Source organism: Stegostoma tigrinum, chromosome 3, assembly GCF_030684315.1.
Source record: "Stegostoma tigrinum isolate sSteTig4 chromosome 3, sSteTig4.hap1, whole genome shotgun sequence".
NCBI classification, from domain to species: Eukaryota; Metazoa; Chordata; class Chondrichthyes; order Orectolobiformes; family Stegostomatidae; genus Stegostoma; species Stegostoma tigrinum.
In genome coordinates, this window is record NC_081356.1 from 35,210,869 (window position 1) to 35,236,088 (window position 25,220).

The window sequence follows — 25,220 nt, forward strand, 5'->3', positions numbered from 1 at the left end:
TTCCCCTCCACCTAATGCATCCCAAAACCAGTCCAACCTGTCTCTGCCTCCCTAACCTGTTCTTCCTCTCACCCATCCCTTCCTCCCACCCCAAGCTGCACCTCCATCTCCTACCTACTAACCTCATCCCTCCTCCTTGACCTGTCCGTCTTCCCTGGACTGACCTTTCCCCTCCCTACCTCCCCACCTATACTCTCCACTCCACCTATCTTCTTTTCTCTCCATCTTCGGTCTGCCTCCCCCTCTCTCCCTATTTATTCCAGAACCCTCACCCCATCCCCCTCTCTGATGAAGGGTCCAGGCCCGAAACGTCAGCTTTTGTGCTCCTGAGATGCTGCTGGGCCTGCTGTGTTCATCCAGCCTCACATTTTATTAATCTGATTGACTAGCGGCTCTGTTGTCCCAGCAAGAGGAATCATGGTCACTACTGGGACTCCAGACTGGACCAGATTCTAAACACCAGGGATTGAAGGTCACAAGTAAACCTGAGCGCCTGACAGCTTGGGGCAGGAAGTGTCAGGCCCCAGTGCCAGGAGAGGTAGTGGAGAGTTTGGTGAGGAGGTGGTCAGCTGGTGGTGACCACATTTGAAAGGCCAAGGGAATTGTGGGGAGATCTGAAGGACGCAGTTCTTGGAGCAGACCTCCATGAGGAGATGGCACCAGTGTTTAGGTTACCACAGCCTCCCCTTTTTGTTCCTGAGGCCTCAGCAGGTCCCACATCTATGGCCCCCCCCTTCAACCTTGTCCATGACTCCCACTTACCAGCTTCAAAATTACGATCAGACAGAAGGCGGCTCTTAAGTCACCATATGTCACGAATGGGTAGGTTCAACTGGTGGATTTTATGGGACCCCTGCCTGTAAACCCACCAGCAACAGCCTGTAAAATTCTGTCCATGTTTATAACGCAACCTATTGTATCTCACAACCGATGAATGGAAAGAATGGCCCCTTTGCTCCATATTTACCCTTAACTATATCTGTACTTGATCTGTCAAACTGAGATTCAGCTACTTAACAATGAACATCAGCAAACTTCCCTATCAACCTGACTGAAGTTTAAAGGTTCATTTCTTCCTGGTAAATAGTCAGTGTAACATACAATCAAATTTATACGTAAGTCAGCACCGTGGGATACATTATCCACCCAGCCATGTCAAATTTGACAAAATATTTACTCAAACATCTTAACTTTCAAACACAAAAGTCACAATATGTGGGTCTGTGTAAACAATGATGCTGCTTTATTATCCTCGTGGCTCCAACTCTATCATTTTGTTTTGCATTTGACGTCTGTCTTTGAAGTAAATTCTATCCTTGCAAAGCAGACAAAAACTCATGCAGACTGGGTTCCCAAGAGTCTCTGCAGATGGCATAAGCGGGCATTATTGGGTCATAGACTTAACAGCTTCACAACTGGGATTCCCTTCACTGTCTTGCGGACAGCAGGAAAAAATAGTACATTGTGAACAAAATCTGTAGTGAGGGAGCTGGGAGGCTGAGTGGGTTTGTTCCTTATTGTTTTTCCACTGAACTGGGAATGAGTCTGGCACTGAAATTGTCAGCAATGTCTCCTTTCATTTCCAGCCCTAAGGATTTCATTTGAACTGCATTTCAGAAGTCTCAATCCAGCTCCTTCAGCAGCAAGGTCCCATGGTTCAAACACACCCTCAAATTACAGGGAATCAAAATCTTGGACCTTCCTACCGAACAGCACTGTGGACCAACCATCACCATGTACTGCAATGGTTAAGGATGCAGCATTGATAGGAATTAAATGTTACTATCTGGCAATGTTCACAAAGAATAAAATAAAATGCATATCACTGGGAGTCATAAGGAGTTTTTAGTGAAAGCAAATCCACAGCACATTATAAAATTAACTGTTACTCAAAAAAAAATGCGAAAGAAATCATTCCAACATTTTATTCATAGGCATGTAATGTATTTTAAAATAATATAACGAGTGAGAGACATGAAGTTGGTACTTACAGAGCCACCTCAGAGATCTGCTCTTTGGTCAAATTGAGAGGATGATTGATGGCGGTGATTCCATATGCACTGGGATCTTCATCTTCCCCTAACCGATTCCGAAGAATAGCATTGTTCATGACATTCAGGAAGGCTCCGATGGCATGCCAGCCTTTGTTGTTGAACCAAATCTAAATTACACAAACCAAGTGTCAGTGTGAAACATCACCATTAATGACACAGGTTTTCTGTAACTGCAGTATAAGTTGACTCTTTGCTTTACCTCCAGTCCAGACTATGTGATAGCTCAGTTTCTTGTGTACTAAAGCTTAATAGTCTATTCACTCATGCGTGATTTAATTTCTATTATGGTCCTTTGCCCATTTTATTCCCTTTTCTGAAGTCAATGATCTTGATATGTTGCAGTTCCATGGACTCCAGTCTGCTTTCAATGTTGCATTCAAGTGTCCAATCTGCATGCTTCAAGTTAACAGCCAAATTTAGTTAGATTATTTGGTATGTGTGGCTGAATAATCACAGTTCACCCCAGTTTTACCCTTGCCTGACAACCATTCACACAAATATTTCCTAGTATTCACAAGTGATTCTGAATAACTCTATCCTTGGGGTACTCACGTTAGCTGTACAATGCAAACAGTGTGTCAAAGAAATGTATTTGAGATTGTTTGATCTCTAGGTCGTACAACACCAATTAAGGATAATGGGAAAAATGAATAGTTCGCTGGAAAGAACAAATAAACAGGGCAAGACAAAATTCCCATACTGACACAGATTGGCAGGGCGCAGATAGGCAATGGGATGGAGTTAAAGTTGACTCCCATTCGAGATGAAGGCGGGAGGATGGCGACACGTGTGAAGCATAAACACTACCACCACCACCGCCAAGAGCCACCAAATCTCCATGCTCTCGAATCCAATGTAATTCTATGCTCTAAATAGTTCACCAATAGAAGCAAAAAATCTTCTGTCTGTACTAGCGACATGTTTGTTAAACGCTGAGATCCAACAATTGTGAGGGTTGATTTTTATTGCTGAAGTAAATGTACAGGATAATTGGGGTGGGCTAGGGTGGGGCGGGGCAGGGCAGAGGAGAGATGTAATAGAGCAACACTATTGCTGCATATTCTTACCCCAATGGGACCAGTTAAAATCAGCCATGTGGTACCTGATATGATTGTGTTTTTCAATGCTATTTTCAGTAATATGATCTGATAGTGATGTTGAAATTTTTGAACGTAACTATTAAATCTGCTTTAAATATCCTTTCAGGTGGTGCATGCATAATCATTTATCACATTAAAAATTCTCATCATCTCCAACAACATCCTCCAGCAGTGAGTTTAAATCTGGACCCTCTGATTGTGGAAGTAATTCCTCCCTCCCTACCTCAACAAACCCCTGATACAGGTAGACTGGCAATCTCACTTGAACCATAAAGCTATCAACTGTGTCGGACACTTGTGTAGAACAGGTGGTTCTGCTAGAGTTATTATCACATAATAAAAGATGACTTTATTTCATTGTCCAGTAAGAATGGCTAATGATGCTGGTTATAAAAATTACAACTGTGCTCTCTATTACGCACATCAGTTGACTTCCTGAGCACAAAAGCACATCCAGTTAAAATGAAACAATACCCAAATGGGTTTATTCTGAACTCCAATGATGCCCTCTGCCTCCCTCTTCAAAAGCAAGGAATTATTAGTTTGATTTGAATCGACTTACTATTGTCAGATGTACCTGGGTATAGTAAAAACATTTTGTTTTGTATGCAGTACAGGCAGATCATACCATACAAAATGCATTAGGGTAATAGGACAGAGTGAGGAAAATACCATCTTACGTCTGCAGGGAGGGTGCATAAAGAGCAAAATCAACATTAAATTTAAAATTTGAGATATATATTTGGTGGGGAAGAAGCTGTTCTTGAATTTGTTGGTATGTGTGTTTCAGCTTTTGAGTCAGAAAATGTTTAAAGAGATCATAACAGATTGGGGAAGGATCATTGGATTTTACAATGCCCGGCACTTATAGAGTTCCAAAAGCTTAAGTCTTACCTTAACATTATCTTTTGTGTCTAATCCTGACATAAATTTCAAGAGCTGGCTCATAAAACGGTCAGAAGCACTCCCCTGAGGATGAAAAGTTAACTTTAAACACATCTTAAATGTGTAAATAAATAAATTCAACCAGGTTTGCCTAACAATGGGAAACAGAAGTAAATGGAGCTCATATCCAGAGTGACACATTGACACAACGCCAATGTCGTGTAACTATATAGTAACAGCAGCTCTGTGCTGGGGTTACAAAGCTATTTATGATGGAGATCTGAATGACATTAAAAATCTCAGACACAAAGGGTGATCAGCATCTGGTTCTGAGAAGACGCCAGTTTGTGTAATTAAGTCGTCGATAAGGTTTAACATTCAATAAGGTTCTCTTCTTGAATTTAATACTTCTGGTAATAACAGTTTAGCCACAGGAATACTATTGAAAGAACAGGTAGCATTGACACAATCACACCATTTTAATTCCCCAATAATACAAATGTGACAGTGTTGTACTGTACATTTCCCATATAGTTTTCCTCATTTCTCTTGTTAAAAGCAGTTGGGTGTCACTAGCTGAGCTTGATTTAATGCCCATCCCTAATTGCACTTGAATAGGTGGTGATGAGCCATTTTCTTAAGCCACTTCAATCCTGTGATGACATGCACAGTACTGGACAAGAGGGAGTTTCAGGAATTGGACACAACGATAATGAAGAAATTGTGATACAGTTCCAAGTGAAAATGGTATGCAACTTGGGAGGGAAACTTTCAGGTAATCATATTCCATTTTCAGCCTTTCTCCTCTGGGTGGCAGGTAGGAAAATTGCTTTACAGGAGAAATGTCAAGGGGCAGTGATGTTTTGAGTTAAACAAAGTAAACCAGGCAGTTATTTCTAATTTAACTCAGATTGTCTGCATCAGTGATAAGGTTGAAATTTTGACTATCTGTTGATGTCTTGAGATGGGAGTGATGGGCCTTCTTGAACTGTTTTCACGTATCAGTCTCCTGACATGGCCTAGTAAACCACGTTTACATCAGATCTCAGGGAAATGAGGGATGGGCAATAACCATTGGTCTTGCCAACAATGCCTACAGTCTGCGAATTAATAAAAGTATTGTATTTGGTCCATACAGTTTGTACAATTGAGGTGAACTTTACTACACTAATAGAGACAGCATGCAGTTTAGCTCTCCTCTCCATTCCCAACTGTGAGTCTGTAGCATGGAAAGAAGCAGAGAGAGAGAAAGCTGTGGTGACTCTGACCAGGGTTAGGGGTAATTAACTCAGATAATATCTGATATCCTTTTTTTCTAGGAAACTACGGATCACATTACTAGGTAGTGTAGAACTTTGTTTCAGCTGACTAAAGACCAAGTAAAACTTAACTCAGAATTACATGACTGTTTGTAGTACTGGATTAGGCTGATCAAACACATTTGATTTGTTGTTTGCTTTTAACAAGACTGTACAAAACTATATCATGAAACTCAAAATTGCAGTACTGACCTGCGTCAATGCAAGTGCCTCTTTTAAATGGAGTATGGCTTGAGTGATTTCTTCCTGTGGTAGCAGCAACTGAGAGCTTTCTCCCCCAAGTGAAAATCCTCCATACCTAGAGATCAAGACAAAAAAAAATCACTGGGGTTCTTGTAGCTGCAGAAGTAACTTCTGTTATAACAGGCTATAGGATCACTGTGCTACATGGCACAACATGATCCTGAAATTTCATCAGCTGGCACTCTGGGGAGACATTAGTATAGCTAGTTCTGCTATAATATGTGTTTCATTAATGCAAATTGGCTGTAATGCAATTGATGAATAGTGGACACTGTTTGGATAACAAACTTTCTGCTCTACAGGTACAGCAATTTTCTATGGTGATTTCCCTAGAATGTGATTTTTTTACAGCATGAGGTCACACAAGGAAGCAACTATAGCGTTAAAGGGGAACTATCTATATAGTGGCAATCTCACTGGATTAGAACCCATGAAACTGTGGAGATATGGGCTCAAATCTCACCACATCAGCTGGTACCCTCTTAATTAAGCTTGGAAATCGTTCAATAGCAATTAGGAATGGGAAACAAATCCTGGCCTTGCTGGTGATGTCCACTTCTGATGAAAGAATCAAAAAAAACTTTCCCAATAACCTTGTACAGGGGTAATTTCGATGGTAGCACAGAAAAGTTTCACCCAGTCCTTCTGTTAGTGCCATTTATTTTAATTTATTAACTGAGGCTTTCATTATTTTTGAATTTCAACGACTTAAACCTAAATTATTGCTTTCCTCTTTTCAAGTATTTCATAAAACACATTGCACAAGTGATGCATCAGTTCTGTATATTTTGATGTATCTGTTCTGGACAATGATAATACACACAAGTACTTTCATAGACATCCTGCATGATGGCGTTTTGCACAACCTGATTTTAGGACACGTGAAAGTCAAGGCACATAAGGACACACTCATGTGAGTCCAGTTATTACCATGCTACATGATTGGTTCAAAGTTGAATTTGCTTTAATCCCACAAAATTATTCTGTAAATTCTGAAAACAGTACCAGTCGAGAACCAAAACAATGTTAATGACTTATTAACATACCTGAATTCATTCACCCACATTTTGTTCTTTAAACTGTTGAAAGAAACCAAAAATAGAGAGCTGAACGCTTGACAGATGAAGTCAAACACAAATTAAATGAAGAACACTCTCAACTGAAAACCCAGTTCCCTTCTTTTTGTCTTTATCTTATGTAACCCTTTCCAACGATATTGTGTAGTTGACAACAATTTGAGCTTAAATGATGTTCAGATTACCTTCGCCCAATGATTTGTGCATAGGTTTTCACAAGGTAATCGGACACATTTCTGCCTGACAGGTTCTGGAGGATGTCTGTAGAGTTCAACTTTATCTATAAAGGAGGAAAATAATTGGTTATCTTTTCAAAAATGCTGATTCAATACATGTTCCTTTTGAAAGCATTATATTTCACTTTCCTTTCTCACTCCATTTTAAACATAACCAAAGCCCTGATCCCAAAATTAAAACAAGCTGCTTGTTAAGGTAACCGTGTCATGGTAATATCATTGGAGTAAAAATCCAAAGGCCTAGGATTAAAGTGCTAAAAACATGGACTCAAATCTCACCATGCTAAATAAACTTGATAAATTTGGAATTAGAAATGCAATTTTCAATAATGGTGACTATGAAACCATTGCTGATTGTCTCAAAACCTCACGTGGTTCACTATTGTGCTTCAAAGAAAGAAATCTCTGTCCCAACTTAATATGGCCTAGTTGCGTCTCAGACCCATGACAGTGAGATTGATACTCAATTGCCCTCCAAAATGGTCTATGATGCCAATATATTCAAGGGCAGTTAGGAATGGGAAACGAATGATAGTCTTGCCAGTAATGCCAATATCCCAATACAGAACGAAGAGCAAAGAAGTACAAAATTAACATCTAGCATTTCAACAGCCACTGGACATTCCAAAGTGTTTTACAGCAAATTAATGTTTTTTATAAATATAATCACTGATATACATGGAATCACTTTGTGCACAGCAGGATACCACAAACAGTAATGTAGTAAAGATCAGATAACTTTTTTTTGGTGAGAGTGATGTTGATTGAGGGATCAATATTGTCCATGTTACTGTGGGATAATTCCATTGCTCTTCATAGAAATAGTGTCATGGGACATTTTATATCAATCTGAGAAGGCAGACATGCCTCAGGTTGACATTTCATCCAAAAGGCAACGCTACTAACAGTGCAGTCATTTCATCCGTCCTTGTTAGCTGCAATTACATAAAAACATCTAGGGGAGCATTCACATTGGAAATAATATTAGATATGATTTTAGCACCAGCACATCAGTGCAACAAATCCAATGGCTGTTATGGGCCCAACCAAATCCTCTCAAAATATATTAACAAGACAGCCTGGACCTTATATTTTTCTTATTTTAAACATAAGAGTTTGGCATGCATTCCTGATGCAATTCAAATGGTCAAGTTACTTGATTTTAAGCAAATATACGTTATTTTTACACTATAATTAAAATACAGACAAAGTATAAATAAAAGAATTGGCTTAACTGTATCTCTATCAAAATGCTTAACAAAATAATATGTCTACAAAATATACAAATTACTACTAATTGACTGTTCCAATATAGTATCCCACAAATACATCCTTGGCTCAGGTAAATTCAGTAAAATTGGTTTGTCTCACATGCAATTCTAGCAGCAACAAGAGGGCCCAGCTTTCAGTTGTAATAGAGAGAGGAATAAGAGCTTCCACATCCAGCTTCAAGATGCCAGCAACTGCAGAAGGCTAAAACTAAAAATCCTGGCTCTGTGGGAGCTTGACCACACACCCCAACTGGTTGCTTCTATTGTTTCAGGTTTTAAAATGCCCCAAGGCCCCAAAAGCTGTTTACTTTACTGACTTTGAGCAGATCACTCTGTCTTAGCCTTTCTTTAAAAGAGAAACTAGGATAAAATATATCTTTTAAAGCTATTGTATCGTCACATGGCACAATTGATGCAAAATATTTCAGATTCCTTATTTAACACATGAAACAGCAAGACCTTGTGTTTTTAGTGACAGACTTTTCTTATTAAAATGTTCCTGTCCTTTTCATTAATATTACTTAAAATAACTCCAGAGGCCAGTATCCTACCACTAAGACATCCTCTATTTATATGTGGAGAATCCTTCTCACTGATTCAGCTCCATTAAAACCAGCTCCCAGAGTGAGCAAAACTCTGACACCCCCATCTGTCAACCAGGGCTTCCTGGTCAGACCAGATTAATGGCCCCAATCAGGGAACTCATATTCTATGAGGTTCACGTGGCTGACCTCATTACAACCAGTACATTATTCTGAATAGTTTAACTGTGCAAGTTCAGGCACTCTTGCCTGACCCAGTAACATCAAAATAATGTACAATAGGTGAAAATTAGCTGATTATTAGGGACTGTTCATTTGGAGACACATCATTCATTATGTTTAAATGGAACTGAGGGGTTTTCTGGTCGTCAACTCAATCCCTGCGTTTCAATTACAATTGTTCTAAAAGTACCTGTCATGCATTCATCCTATTACAGTTTATAAATAAAGTGGTTCATTCTCAGACCTGAGGAGGCGGAAGTCCACCAGCAGCTGCAGGGCAGTCAGGGAGCATCTTCTTTATAGTGTTATCACTACATCGACAGGATGGTGAAGGATTATCCATTGTCCAATTCCCTTTGAAAAAGACATCCATGACAGAATTCGAAACAGATGGCGTCATCCATTCCCCTGCTGCAGGCTCACAGGGATTATCTCTAAAATGAGTAAAAACACATGACACAACTATTAATCTTCATTTCCCATTTTTAAAACATATAACACTATTTAAGTGAATCTGACAAAAATGACTTTATTATGGAAAACTGTGAAACAACACCCATTTGCTCTGTGATACTGCAATTTCAATGTAACAAAACTGTCCCAAGGCACATTTTCAAACATACTTTGATACCAAACCCCACAATGAGATATGAGTAATACCCAAAAGCTTTGTTGAAGATATATATTTAAAGCAATGTCTTAAAGGAGGATATTGAGAGAGGCATTTCAAGACTTAAGGAGAAGGCGCTTATAGTCGACGCAACTGAAGGCAATGATGCAATGAAAACATTAAAGGAAAGAATCTGAGCCTGTTCAGTCTTCCTGGGCAAGCTTGTCATTTCAAAGGGGCTTCAGGGCAGTCACAGTTTACATTGAGAGTTCAGACAGTAGTTCATGAAGCTGATTCCTGGGATGAAATGGTTGATTTATGAGCAAACACATGCACCAACTCCAACTACTTGGCTCAGGTTGACATACTTGAAGACGCGTCAGTGGAGATGGGACAACCGTCAGGGAATGAGACTCAATTGTATATCACAGTTTTGTGTCCACTGATCTGCATGACAGCTCCTGTGAAATGATGGGATCACTTGCAATTGTTCTTCCCAGTTTGGGAGAGGACTAAGATTTAATTTGGAAGCTTTGTGTGGAATGATTTACACACAGACAGTAGGCTGAATGACTCTGGGAAGTACAAAACAATGGCACAACAGGAATTTTGATAATGAGAATGTGATCATTTATACAGGAGAGTTCGTAGTGACTTCCTGTTACAAATCTCAGGGTCACTGGCACGAGGCTTCCTGATTACATTATTTATGCTCAGTAATGTCCGGAATCTAATACTAATATTAAAGCTAGATGCTCCTGTCCTTGACAGATTTCCTGACAGTGGTTCCGACTGAGCTCATGGAAAATTTTCTCTTTGAGCAAACACTTTAGCTTCATAATCATAGGATCATAAGAAATAGGAGCAAGACTATGTCATTTGGCCCATTGAACTGTCCCATCATTCAACAAGATCATTGCTGATTTAATTGTGCCCTTAACCCCACTTCCTTCTCTATCTTCCAGCACTTTTGATCCCCTGAAAACAACAAATGCTGGAGATCATAGTGGGTCAGGCAGCTTCCATGGAGACAGCATAAGCTAACATTTTGAGTCTAGATGACTATCTCTCCATGGATGGCACCTGACCCGCTGTGGTCTCTAGCATTTGTTGTTTTCAGTACAGATTCTAGCATCTGCAGTAATTTGCTCCCCCTTGACTCCCTTGTTATCAAAAATATGGGCAATGCAGCTCAACAATATTCCATGAGCCAATTTCCACTGGTCTCTGCAGTGGAGAATTCCAAATATTAACAGCCGTCTAAGAGAGGAAATGTCCCCTAATTTCTATCTAAATTGGGAGATTTTTTTTTTACAAAACTATACTCAACCTCTAGACTCTCCTGAGATGAAACATCCCCCAGCAATTACCCTGCCAAGTTTCCTCAGAATCTTATGTGTTTCAATACGCTGACCTTGTATTATTCCAAAATTTCCTTGCTTAATCTTCTCAGGCTTTCCTTATAAAACAATCATTCCATCCCAGGAATAAGCTTATTGAATTACTTTTTGAGCTAGTTCTAATGAAAACTATGCACAATATTCTAGGTATAATTGTAATAATGTCTCCGCACTTTTATGCTCCAAACTTATTGCCATAAAGGTCAACATTGCGTTTGCCTTCCTAATTACTTGCTGGATGTTGCAATGCCAACTTTTTTTGTGATTCCTGTGTAAGGACACCAGGATCGTTCATTACTTCAGCATTCTGCAGCATGTCTCCATTTAAATAATATTCTACACTTCTAGTCTTCTTGTCGAAGAATGGGCAACCTCACATTTTCCCGCATTATATCCATTTGCTAAATTTGTTGCTCAACCTCTTTCAATTCCTATGCAGACTCTTTGTACCTTCCTAACAATTTAATTTCCTGTCATTTTATCAGCAGGAAATTTGGCTGTGCTTTGGTTCATTCCTGTATCCAAGATATTTGACATAGATCATTTTGGCTCAGTGGTTAGCACTGCAGCCTCACAGCACCAGGGACTTGGGTTTGATTCCAGCCTTGGGTGACTGTCTGTGTGGAGTGTGCACGTTCTCCCTGTGTCTGTGTGGGTTTCCTCCGGGTGCTCTGGTTTCTTCCCACAGTTCAAAAACGTGCAGGCTAGGTAGATTGGCCATACTAATTTGCCCATAGTGTTCAGGGGTTTGTGGGTTATAGAGGGATGGGTCTGGGTGGGATGCTGCATGGGGAAGTGTGGACTTGTTGGGCCGAAGGACCTGTTTTCACATTGTATGGAATCTAATAGTTCAAACAGCATCACAGATCCCTGTAACACTGTACTTTTTACATTTTGTCAACTTGAAAATAACCTATTAATCCTGACTGTCAATCATCTTCAAAGTACTCTAATAAATTTATCTAATACACTGTCCCTTTCAGAAAATCATGTTGACTCTGTTTGTTACTAAGAATTTATAAAGGTTTTGTACCTGCATCCTGAAAAATAGATGTTAGCAATTTCCCCATGACCAAAGTCTGTGCACAGCTTGAAATCAGAGATTAGTGTGCTAGCTCACCAATTGGCATACGTAGGACCTCCGACGAACCTCAGAGCTATGCATGTGCACACACCTTAGAGAGAACATTGCCCATGATGTATGTTAAACAAACTGGTCTACGATTTCCTGCTTCTCATTTCCTTTCTTACTTAAAAGAGATGTTACATCTATGATGTTCCAATCCATTGCAAGCGTAACAGAATCTAGGTAATTTTCATAAGACCGTAGGTTTCAAAGAATGCTGTGGTAGGAATGAGATTTAGTTGAAAATGACCACAACACAGGATCTTCAATAACAGAGTTAAACACATGTCTGTAACGGTTTATCAATAATAGTATTCAGTACAGACACATGATGTCCATTATATCTGTTCAGGATGCATTAAATCAAGATCTACAGTGTACTCACAGAATGGGGTTTCCTTTCATACACCGTGTGCCGAACCCTGGTTTATTAACAAGAGAGTCAAGCAGTTTTTCTGCGTTCTTGTTTCCAGGGGCATCATTACTGTGAAGAGGTTATACAGAAAGATTAATAGTCTTGAATCAAGTTGTAGCATCAGTCAACAAGATATCATCAAATTCTACCTTATTCTTTTTTAAATGGTTGTCACGCTATTTCTTGAGACCTTTTTGTCAAGCCTCTTCCTCTGTTTGGTTGGTAGGAGGTCAGTTTTAAAAATGCATGGATCAGGGTGCTGTGTATCCATTATTGACTTGGTCACTGTACTAATTCAGTTCATGTCTAATTATCAGGAGAGACAGTTTACATCCATGGCACTGGTGAAGCATCTTGTGCGTCTTCCTTTAACCAGTAACAAGTCCTCCACTTTCCTCAACTTTACTGCTCATTGTCCTTCTGTCGCTGAGGAATCTGACTTATAATACATTCTAATTTAAGGTGCTATAATGTTTCTACAATGGTATTTTAACTGAAGGATCAGCTCACCTTCCACAGGCACCCTGTGCAGTGAGACCCACCAAGCAAGAAGCAGACGAAATAAAAAGGCTAAGAATTAAAGTAAGTGTTGTATGGAGACGAGGAGCACAAGTGCCTTCCTAAGCCTTATAGGCTATGTCTGGACTCTGCCACCTCACGATTTTTGGCTGGTTGGTTGAATGTAAACTAATCTCAGGAATTAAAACATCCCAGATCTTCAATAAGTGTCAGTTAAGTAGTAGAGGGGTTGATGCCCATGCAGTCCACCGGCGTGGCCAGTTAACTCTTCCCTCTAAGCACACCTTACCAATCTGATCTTCTATTGCAAATGCACAAATTCACAAAGTTCAATACAATTAGGCGATATAGATAGTCCAAAGTGATTAATTGGGCAGATATCTGGCTGAATGTAAATGGATACTGCATGGATTTAAGTGTTTTTAAACAGCATTATGGAAACGCTTCCATGAGTAAACAAAGTTGGAACCACAAAGGAGAACTTAACTGCACTCAGAAATTTACAAATGGTATTTTGTTTGATGAGTCATTGTCCGCCTTCACCACAGCCATCAATTATTTTCTAAATTGAGTGGCAGTGACCCTGGCAAGAGCTCCTCTTGGTCTCCCTCTAATGATCACCTTGCTCTACTGTAATGAGTTGCAAACAACGCACAATAGAAGACATACCTAATGAAAGTATACTGCTCGTCATACATCCAGGGATGCAGTTCTAAACTGGGATATTTTCCAAATGGAGGCACAATCAGACTGAACACCAGTGCAATACACACAAACACAGCAGGCAGCACGATCTGTAAGACAGGAAAGCAGACAGAATTCTTTCAGACTTGTACAAAAACCAGGTTGCATGATTATGCATTATCGAATCATATTGAATGGAGATGAATTGAATGGATTAATGCTGTAGGTTGTTATAAAGATTCCAGTTCCATTTACAGTGAGACAGAAAGAGATATTTCTACTTTAAAAAGGTCTCAATGAAAGCAGAACTTCTGGTAATGCAGATGTGAATAGCATCTAAGAGTGTTAAATGATTTTGCCCTGGAGTATATAAATGGCCTTGAACAGAGGGTAAAAGTGCAGCCAAGCTTAATCAGTTTCTCACTCAAACTATGCCTCTGCCCTGGTCTCATGCACCCTATAAATTGTATTCTAATTGTGAAAATGTTGATGGAATTTAACAAGTATACGAATGAAGCATCTGCAATTTGACAATCTCAAACTAATTCAATTGAACAATAGCATCAATGTCACCTAAATTTCTTAATTCTATTCAAAGAAGCCAGAAAAGGTGATCAGCATGTAAATTCTGAAATTTGAGGGTAGAGGCAGAAGTCGGCAAAAAGAAAATAGCTGGAACCAAGTGAATCTTATTGACTACGAGATCCTTGATATGTGATTCTTGACAATGTGATCCTCGATCCTTATTAACCTGGGCCTATCAGGGAGCCCCAGCTGACAGATATAAACAGGAGATTCACAGTCTCCTCAGTTTAGGGGCCTGACTCCGAGCTGGCTAGCCCTACTGTGCACAAGTAAATAAAGGGTGACTAGGCACCAGGATATCAGCCTCTGTGCAATTACTTCAGCTGGGCAATGTTGAAAGGGAGTTACTTAGAAATGCTTGTAAGACTTACAAAGTTTTGCAATTTCAATTGCCCAGTTTGATACTCTCTGATATCAACTCATTTTCAGACTTGCCACTGTTATATGTAACAAGCTCACCCAGTTCCTTTAGTCATACCCAGACCCAGTAAGTGCTCCGATCCCACTGTTCACAGTGATACAGTATGGTCCACTGTATCTGTTCTGTCATCAGTTCCTATGACAATACGAGGCTCACCTGAGCAAAAATTCCTTTCCTGCTGCGTTTTGCATAAATCAACCTCTTCCAAAACAATGCCACAAATTGCTGCCGAAAAAGATTCCAGCCTCTTACTGAGTAAGAGCCTTTCCCATCCATTCCACTCAGAAAGTCCGTTTCGCGGGCCTCTGCAAACAAAACAATCATTTTCACTCGTTATACTTCTTTAACAGCACACTGCGGTCAATATAAAATCATTCATGTGTGGGGGCTTATCATTCACCATGTAACTCAATGATTCAACATTAACAAAATACAGGGTATGTAAGTATATCTGATAAACAATTACATGCATGGTGCTTTTCACAGTCTCAGAACATATTAAAGTGCTTCACAACAGTGAGGTGAGGTAGAGCAGTCAATTTGTGATAAGCAAGTTCCAATGGAAAGTGATCAACTTGAACTGTTAATTCTGTTTCACTCCACAGATGCTGCCTGACCTTGGTTTTCCAGCTTGTTTTGCTGTTCTTATATTAGACTTCCAGTATCTGAAGTATTTTGCTTTTGAGTTCCTGACCTTATTCAAGACGGGCTGTGAAGAAAATCCTGGGAACTACAGACTAGCAAGCCTAACATCAGTGGTAAGTAAGTTACTTGAGAAGTTTCCGAGGGATGAGATATACGTGTATTTGGAAAGACAGGGTTTGATTAGGAGTAGGCCGCATGGCTTCGTGCATGGGAGATTACGCCTCACAAACGTGTTCAGAGTTCTTTGATGAAATGGCTCGGAAGGTTGATGAGGGTAGGGTGGCAGACATTGCCCATCTGAATTTCAGTAAGGCCTTTGATAAGGTTCCATGCAGTAGGCTGCCCTGGAACATTCGATCACATGGAATCCAGGGAGAGTTGGCAAATTAGATGCACAATTGGCTTGACGGTAGGAAGCAGAGAGTAATAGTGGAAGGATGCTTGTCGGATTGGAGGCCTGTGACTAGTGGTGTACCTCAGGGATTGGTGCTGGGCCCATTGCTGTTTGTTATCTATATCAATGATTTGGATGAGAACGTAAAAGGCATGTTTAGTAAGTTTTTGGATGACACTGAAATAGGTGGTATCGTGCACAGTGGGGAAGGTTATCAAAAACTGGAGCAGGATTTTGATCAGCTGGGGAAGTGGGCCAAGAAATGGCAACAAGCGTTTAATATATATAAGTGTGAAGTGTTGCATTTTGGAAAGTCAAATCAAGGTAGGAGTTTTATGGTGAATGGTAGGTCCTTAAGGAGTGTAGTGGAACACAGGAACCTTGGAGTTCAGGTGCAAGGTTCTCTTAAGTGGAGCCAGAGGTAGATAGGACAGTGAAGGCAGCTTTTGGCAGACCGGTCTTCATCGGTCAGGGTATCGAGTATAGAAGTTAGGAGGTTGTGTTGCAATTGTACAGCACACTGGTGAGGCACACTGAGAGTATTGTGTTCAGTTTTGGTCACATCGCTATAAGAAGTATGTCAATAAACTGGGAAGAGTGCAGAAAAAATTACAAGGATGTTGCTAGGTCTCAAGGGACTGACTTATAGGAAGAGGCTGGACAAGGTCAGACTTTTTTCTTTACAGCGTAGGAGACTGAGGTGGGGGGGGCTCTTATTGATGCATATAAGATCATGAAAGGCATGGATAGGGTAAATGCACTCAGTCTTTTTCCCAGCGTTGGGGAAATAAGGGCTAGTGGGCATCCATTTAAGGTGAGAGAGCAAAGAATACATGGGAACCTAAGGGGCAACTTTTTTTACACAAAGGATTGAACGCATATGTAATGAGATGCCAGCAGAAGTGGTCAATGCAGATACATCAACAACATTTAAAAAGCATTTGGATGAATACACGGATGGGAGAGGCATAGAAGGATATAGACAAAATACAGGGAAATGGGGTTAGCGTGGATGGACATTTTGGTCAGCATGGACCAGTTTGAGCCAAAAGGCCTGTCTCTGTGCTGTAGGACTCTATGACTGGATTTAAACTGTAAATTCCCCTGAAATAATACTGCTGCCATTGAGGTCCAATTTCCTTTTGATGTTCCTATCCGCATGCCCAATATAACCCATTTGCTCCATAGTCAAGAGACCAGTGGGAAATCTCAACGCTACAGTTAACATCAGTTCTAGTGCCCTGTACTCAAAATCAGCACAGGAAGTTGGGGCAAGGTCAGCCCTTTCATTGGGTCAGGATCTAAATAATTCTGGGAGTCAACTGTTATTGGAAGTAGGTGAGAATGTGAAGTTGAGATCTCAATCAAGCCATCTATGATCTTATTGAATGATGAAACAGGCTAGAGGGCTAACTGGTTGCTTCTAAGCTTATTTTGCATCTCAGTATATAATGAGTCACCGGCAGATTTGCAGACAACAACATGCATCATTTTCCATCTCCCTACTTACCGGGATCACCATCTGAGTCATTAACATCAGCAGCATCATCAGTAAACGGTCTCAAGCAACTCTGTCTGTCCACAAATCTCGATCTGCGATTTCGGCAAGCTGGAATCATGCCATCTGAAGTGAAATCAGATTTACCATTTAGATCAACTTTAAACCATCAAGAACCAACACATTGATCCTGATAAACGTGACTGAGTGGTTCACGAATGTTTGCTTCCTTGTTTAGAACCCATTTAAGGACTTAACAGAAGTGCACATTATGATGAACGTTCATTCTCAATGTCACTGGGAATAATATTGGGGAAAACTGATGTGCTAACTTTTCTAAGTTGGCTGCATGGTTCACATGTGATTCAGAATAACATCAAGAGCACGTGTTTGATCCCTGCTCTAACTGAGGTGGGTCTGGGACATGCTCTGGTGAGTGGAAGGCACTGGGGAAGCGCCACTGACGCAAATCTAGCAAGGAATCTGCTTAGGATGCAGCATCAGCGGAAAATGAGCTAGCCAAGGACTGGCCTTCAGACAGAGCACATGTGAAATAATGATTTACACCTAATCTTAGAAAATAAGGCATATTGATATTTACAGGAATACAGATGCATAATATACAATTCTGGAAGTTAAAACCTGGCACATCAGATTACAAAATGCAGAGTCCAGATCAGGTTACCTGAGGTTTCAGCATCCACTCCATTATCCTCGGCAACCTTAAGGAAAATCTACAAATAAAAATGACAAAGAAGTAAAAGGTCTGTGCTCATTTACAATTTATCAGAAAGAACTATAAGCATGATAATAAAGATATAGATATGACAATTTATGGACCAACTCAGAATCTGCAGGCTTACTGCAAAATCTCAGGCTCTGCTTAGTTCTAGCGGCATGATTGAGTTGAGCAAATTTTCCCTCTGCAGCAACACTGACTTCCATACTGCAGTATTTTGAACTTGGAATTAGTGTTCATTGAAAGTGAGAACAAAGAGAAAGCAATCAGGTAAGAAATAACATAATCGGTGTCATTGGCAGTGAATCACCACGGTAAAACTAACCCCATAAATCCACCATTTTAAATCTTCCAGTGCTTCACATGTTGGAAGAATTCTGTCAAACACTCAAACAGAATCTCTCCTTCCTAACAAAAGGAATGCTGTAACCCAACAGAGGTCCACTCATAGATAGGATAAGCAATGATCTCCACCACTGGTGGGATACATGGTATATCTCATGGGCCTGCAAAATGTTTTCACTTTAGTTATAATGTGCTAAAGATTAATCATGCTGAGTTGATTCAGGGATGAGGTTTTCTGGTATACTGTATTCCTCTGTGGATGCCCTCTGTTCATGCTGCAAATTCAGAATATTTTTACTTTTAAGACTTGTTAAAGGCATTTTCAAATAAATTAGTATTATTCAAGGATATTGACTCAGTACTATATCCTTTCTTGGAATAAGACAACCCTTGAATATCCTCTGCATATTTCCTCAGAACTCAAACTGCAGCCCTAACTTGAGGCACTTACTGACTTTCTGTTTCCTCACCAAGTGATTGGTCTTCATGTGTCAACAAGTTTTGTCAGGATAGTGGACCATGAGGTTATCATGATGCAGTCTAGTCCTCAAGCAAACACTCAATTAATGATACAGGCTGACTATTTGGAGTGGACACAATGGCAGACAGTTTTGAGGTTTTCTCAAAGCACAAACTATGATCTCCCAGGCTGAAATCAGTAAACTCAACACCCAATTTTGGATCAGATGTGATCAAGCATTCTGCATAGCTCCAAATTCCAAACCAATTTAACAAATGGTCTATCCAAGGACACCCTACCCTCACCATTTTCTGCACATTGACAAAAGACACAACAATTAGACACAGTCTATACGAGCGTTCACTGATTGAGGAGCAGGTCTTTGGGGAGAAGCAAAACATGAAACCCAATATCTTACTTCTTCCAGGGTGGTGTCGGAGATTCCATAACTGGAAATTCCAAGGTCAGAAAGCCTGTCATCAATCTCATGAAAAAGTTCCACAAAAGCCCCGTCTTTAGCTGCCTCATAAGGCAGCACGTAGGTCAGTTCATGGCCAATATCTTCAACCAAGCGAGCCTTTGGAATGTGTTTTAAGATGAGATTGGAAATGGCTGAAACATCTGGAAAATGGACAGTAAAAGCAAGATCACATTAATGAGCCATCTGATGCGACTGATGCATATAACCTGGATAATGCTGATTGCACTATCATTAACACTGTTTTAAAAATCCCTCAAAGGAACATTTCCTTTGGTTTCAGGTGATGGGTCAGGAGGCAGCTGGCACCAGGTGTGGTGTTGTGTAACTAGGAGGAGGAGCAACCACACCTAACATATCTTTAAGCAAGCAATTATTTGCCCCACTCCATTAATTCCATTCAACAAACTAGGCTGACTCGGAAGGTCTCAGCAACCTGTTCCTCCCTCTCTCTCTCTTTCTCCCTGTGAGGAAATGTCTGACCTGTATCAAGCATATTCTCCAGAGACAAAACAAGGAAGCAATGCGGCCAATAAATAACACCAAACATAACCTTACACTAATTCGACTCTGGCGGATTTGAGTTGCTCATTCTAAGCTGGTGTACTTGGTCTTTATTAGATTTTGTTTACCTATTGTGATGGTATCACTTTCTTGATCACTGCCAAGCCCAGCATCAGAGCTGCTTTGAGAAACACTGTCCTCCTGTGAATGAGACCAACAGAGTAGATGCCCATTAGTCCAATGATGTAACTGGAAGACAGCAGTAATCACTTGAAGCACATTTACCATGCTAATCACTATGCTATAGAAAAGACACACAGGCCCTGGAGAGGGTGAAAAAATACTTACAAGAATGATAACAGGCAGGGAGGGGTATACATATTAGGGGAGGACATGTTCCTGTGGATCTCGTTTCCGTTTGAATGAGAAAGCTGAGTGAGTACCCTATTGGTGAGTTTTAAAAACTGTGAAAAGCTTAAGCAGACATGGAGAAAATATTTCCACATGTAGGAAAGAGCAAAGCTACGGGTTATTGACATAAGATAGTCACCATAAATCCAGTAATGAATTCAGAAGAAAGGTCTTCACCCAGAGAGTGCAGAGAATGGAGAAATTGCTACTGCAGGATTGTCCAAAGTGAATACTTTAAGGAAAGGGTAAAGCAGCTTAAGAGGGAGAAGGATTAAGAATTTCGTACTGATAGAGAAGGAGCAGTAAATTATGAATATTGGCATAGACCGGCTGGACCAAATGGCCTATTTGTGTCTTTTATCTTATGTAATTAATACTTGCCTTTTTTAAGTAGGACATGGTGCTGCTGCTGTTTCGACAGGAACTGAGAGATGGCTCCAAATCTTTCTTGACCAGAGTGAGGTAGTAACCTGTTCCTAATTGGTTCTTTAGGTACAGTGATGATCCACAACAGCATAGCTTGCCATTAGAAATAATGGCAATCCGGTCTCCCAGCATATCCGCCTCATCCATATGATGTGTAGAGAGGATAATCGTCCGACCTGGGAAGGAAAACTAACTTACATATCTCCCCACCAGAATATAACATTGCTTACCAGAAATCACCATGTATAAATCCACAGATTTAAAAGACATTGTTAAGTTATGACTGTAAGCAACTTTGGATCCTTACTCAGTAACAGTGTATTAAATATGTCTGTTCGAAGGGTGCAATTTTCCTACAAGATCATTACACATTATCTGCTATGCCACTGTAAGCAAATAATTGCATTGAAATTTGATTTGAACCATACTCAAGTTAAGTGTAAAAGCATGTCCTTATTTCTTGGCTTGCAAGCGTAGTATATTAAGTGGTTTGTGTACAATAATCCTTTGTTTGAAATGTAAATGTGGGTTCTGATTTCAACTGCATTTTAACCATTTTGAGGCTTCCTTACACCATGAGGACTGATACTGCTTACTTCAGCGATGCCAATTTTTGAATCTATCAGCCCAATCCTACTGATTTTTTATAGAAGACCAGTGAAAGATTAACAGAACTCAAGCAGGAGGATTAATTAGATTAATCATAACTTAGAACTTGGGTGTTATGCAGCAGGAGCTTTTGAGAGAAAGGCTTATATTTATACAGGTGCTTTCATGATTTCAGGATGTTACAAAGCATTTACAGTGATGAAGTCTCCATGACCAGCATGTGCTCAGCAAACTTTCAAAAACAGCACTGTAACAATAGCCAGACAACCTGCATTTTAAGCACTGCTGACATAGAATAAATATTGTCCAGAGCAGTGAAAATACTATTTATGCTGTTTGGAACAAAGGCGTGGGAACTTTTATGACCAGCTAAGAAAGCAGCTGGGGCCTTGGTTTATCATTTGATCCAAAAGACGGCAGCCCTAATACTTGTTAAGGTATTAGAGGGACATCTGAAATTTTAATGCTGGCATCTCTGCAAAATCTCTGGAATGCACATCTTGCGGCTCCAAGTCTACCAACATTACTCTCCCACCAAAAAAAATCGTCAGTAGATTTCTCACTCTTTTATTAAACTAAGGAATCTGATAATCAATTTATTTAAGTCCACACAACTACATTTGGTCCACGGGATTTTGCTTACATAAGTTCCATTTTATCGAACATTAAAGCATGGGGATTTTGCAACATCTTCACAATCTAAGGTAGGATATATTTACATTAGCAATTCACTGACTAGGTCTCTGTGATGAGTGGGTTTGTCCTAAGATCAGAAGCTAAACAAGGTGAGTCTATTTGCTCTGGAGTTTAGAATAACGAGAGATGACTTCAATGAAACATGCAGGATTTGGAAGGGATTTGATATTGGTAGTTGCTGAATGATTGTTTCCTCTTGTCAGGGAATCCAAAACACAAGGCTACAGTATCAGGCTAATCATTTTGGGACTCAGATGAAGAGAAGTTGCTTCATTCAAAGGCTCTATGGGACGTTTTTTAAAAAATCCTTTACTGTACGTTCATGGGATGTGGACATCGTTGGCTAGGCCAGCAGTTATTGCCTATCCCTAATTGCCCAGAGGGCAATCAAAAGTCTGGAGTTACATGTAAGTCAGACCAGGTAAGGATGCCAGATTTCCTCCCTAATTGACATTAGTGAACCAGTTCTTTTTTCAATGAACATCAACAATAGTTTTTTGGTTTACGGGCTATACTTAGGCTAGCTTCTTTCTAATTCCAGAGTCTTGTTATGAATTCACCATCTACCCCGGGATTCAAACCCATGTCTTCAGAACCATTAGCCTAGACTCTGAGTTACTTGTCCAGTGACACTGACATCAGGCACCCAACATTCTTCATCTCTGGTCCTGTTGCTTCTATTCTTGTTGCAAAAGTGAGGCACCACTATCATGGCAAAAGGGTGATGAAGGTCATGCTGTTCACAAAATATAAACGTTCCTTTATGATGTGCCACTATGACATTCCAGGCCACACCATAATCTTACCTTGCCGATATTTCAGCAGCAAATCCCATATCCCACGGCGAGAATATGGGTCAACTCCAGCAGTTGGTTCATCCAAGATGACAACTTTTGAGCCACCAACAAATGCAAGGGCCACTGAAAGTTTACGTTGCATTCCACCTTTTAAATCAAACAACATTAAAACATAAATTTCAACTTAAAGATAAGTAGCAGATAAGCAATATCTGAAGCGATTGGATATCTGAATCTGAAGACAATAACAATCCAAGATTTTACAAATAAAGAAAAATAGTTGAGTTACTCATTCCTCAATTGGCTTCATGAGCAAGGATCAAAGGCAGAGGGTGGGACAGCTATCTATTCCAACTTTGTGCTCCTAATCTCATTGAAAATTTCACTTGAGGATAATGTGCATGACAGACAGTTTGATTTGGTGCTACTGGCATACCTGTCTCAGTTAGTGAGTTGGGGGAACAGGGTTTGACCCAAAATAAAATATGCAGCCACTGCAACCAAAGAAACATTCCAAAATGGGAAATTTGAAATTCTGCCATATTTCCAATGACAAACGCAGAAAGCAATAGTCATGGAAGAAGTGACCTTTTGTATACTCCTCAGCCATACTTTGAACAGAATTAAGTCCTGGCTTCACAGAAGGATGGGGGCACTGGGGGTTACTGAGGGACCACTGTTGAGATTTTAAATGGGGGATGCTACCCTGTGAGCCTTGCCTTTTTTACAAATGTTTACATGAAAGAACGGCTAAGGGGAAATGCTGTCACATTATAAAAACAGACCAAGACTGAAGCAACAAAGTTGCACTCCAAATTCTTATTTTACCTGCCAAGAGAGTGGGACATCCTTGGAAGTGAGCAATTTTCAGACAAATAGCTCCTATGTTTTCATCTTGACCGACAAATCCAGGGAGAGCTACGATTTACATTTGCAAAATTATCTCACCACAGAAATTAAATTGTGGAATTCTATCTCTATAGCACTCTAGCTGAAATGTTCTGTTCAACTAATACTTAGTTGCAATATACCAGGTCAAAACATTGAAAATAGTTGACAATGGCTGGCACCAATACAAAAATGTTCCATTCTTTAAGTCTCCGTCTGAACATCATAACTCCCCTCACATTCCCAAATTCCCTGCTGACCTATTTAGTAAGCTAGCTGAAAATCAATGACCACAAAATAGTTCAAATCCCAACATTTCCACTTGTGAAGTGTCCAAAATTACTGGTTACAAGTATATGATTGCTACTCTGAGTGGTGGGAAATGTAGTATTCGGAAGAACTGGAGTGATTGAGGCAGAATAGAGTAAATGCATTTAAGGGGAAGGCGGATATATAAGACGGAAAAAGAAATAGTTATTTTGTAGAGTGAGCTGAAATTGGTAAGGCAATTGTGTGAGATATAAATACCGTGACTGTGCTGTAATATCTCTTGTGCAGTGATTTCACTGACTTGAGCCAAGACAGCAAAAATCGCGATGCACATGGCTTAATGTCCTTGGTTAGAGAAGGTTTTTTTAAAAAAATTTCCTCAAGGCTCCTGTTACAGTTTGCTGTCAAAGTAACTCCTACATTACGTGGATGTCAGCAGAGAATTATTCTTCTCCTGCCTCCTAAATAGTCCACTGACAATCACTGTAGAAGCTCACACAGGAAGCACAGACACTTGGGAATGGTAACAGTTATTAATGGTGTGTTAATGGTCTGTTAGTAGCACGGTTAAGGTTAGGGAAATATAGATGGAGGGTATTGATTGAATGAGTATCGCAACACACGTAAAGAGAAATTTCTGAGAACCATGCAGTAGGTTAGGGAGGACATAAATATAGGTAACATTGTATTCTCCATATAAATCATGTATCAAATAAAAGTACTGGTTTCTGTTTTCCTACTTCATGCAGCTTTTAAATGATTCATTAACAGAAGCCACCCTCAATTTCTTTAAATGATACATTGCTAGGACACCATCACTTGAAAAGCAACTGTTCGTTGCCATTCCATTTGTCCTTGAGTAATGGGAGCTCAGTCTCCATCCTGAATACAGCTAGTAGCTCACTAGATCATTTCAAATACAAGTTAAGGATTAGATTAGATTCCCTACAGTGTGGAAACAGGCCCTTCGGCCCAACAGGTACACACCATCCCTTGAAGCATCCCACCCAGACCCATTCCCCTATAACCCACGCACCCTTGAACACTATGGGCAATTTAGCATGGCCAATTCACCTAGCTGGCACATCTTTGGACTGTGGGAGGAAACCGGAGTACGGAAGAAATCCACCATTACTGTTGAATTCAGCGTAACATGTAGACCAGACCAGATAAGTTCAGCCAGTCTCCTTCCCTAAAGGGAAATGACATTTTACTATAACTTGGTAGTTTCATGGTCACCACTAAGGCCATGAGCCTTTTATTCCAGATTTACTCAATTAACCAAAATCAAATCCCCAGTTGTATTGATAGACTGTGAACTCAAATCTCCAGATATCTAGGCCACACATATT

The 25,220-nt window shown here is 40.1% G+C and overlaps 1 protein-coding gene across 3 annotated transcripts in view; it reads right to left on the reverse strand.

Annotated features, from left to right (window-relative positions):
• LOC125450708 (phospholipid-transporting ATPase ABCA1-like) overlaps positions 1-25,220 on the reverse strand; it is a 159,116-nt gene that overhangs the window by 30,528 nt on the left and 103,368 nt on the right. For all 3 annotated transcript variants that reach the window (XM_059644425.1, XM_059644433.1, XM_059644422.1), the window contains 15 exons: positions 22,720-22,857; positions 20,564-20,784; positions 19,900-19,972; positions 19,208-19,410; positions 17,931-17,979; positions 17,258-17,371; positions 14,865-15,013; positions 13,688-13,812; positions 12,470-12,568; positions 9,193-9,382; positions 6,863-6,957; positions 6,648-6,680; positions 5,551-5,656; positions 4,049-4,123; positions 1,992-2,161 (listed from right to left, as the gene is read on the reverse strand). In XM_059644425.1, the coding sequence (XP_059500408.1) occupies positions 1,992-2,161; positions 4,049-4,123; positions 5,551-5,656; positions 6,648-6,680; positions 6,863-6,957; positions 9,193-9,382; positions 12,470-12,568; positions 13,688-13,812; positions 14,865-15,013; positions 17,258-17,371; positions 17,931-17,979; positions 19,208-19,410; positions 19,900-19,972; positions 20,564-20,784; positions 22,720-22,857 (1,840 nt within the window). The remainder of the gene's footprint in view (positions 1-1,991; positions 2,162-4,048; positions 4,124-5,550; positions 5,657-6,647; positions 6,681-6,862; positions 6,958-9,192; positions 9,383-12,469; positions 12,569-13,687; positions 13,813-14,864; positions 15,014-17,257; positions 17,372-17,930; positions 17,980-19,207; positions 19,411-19,899; positions 19,973-20,563; positions 20,785-22,719; positions 22,858-25,220) is intronic.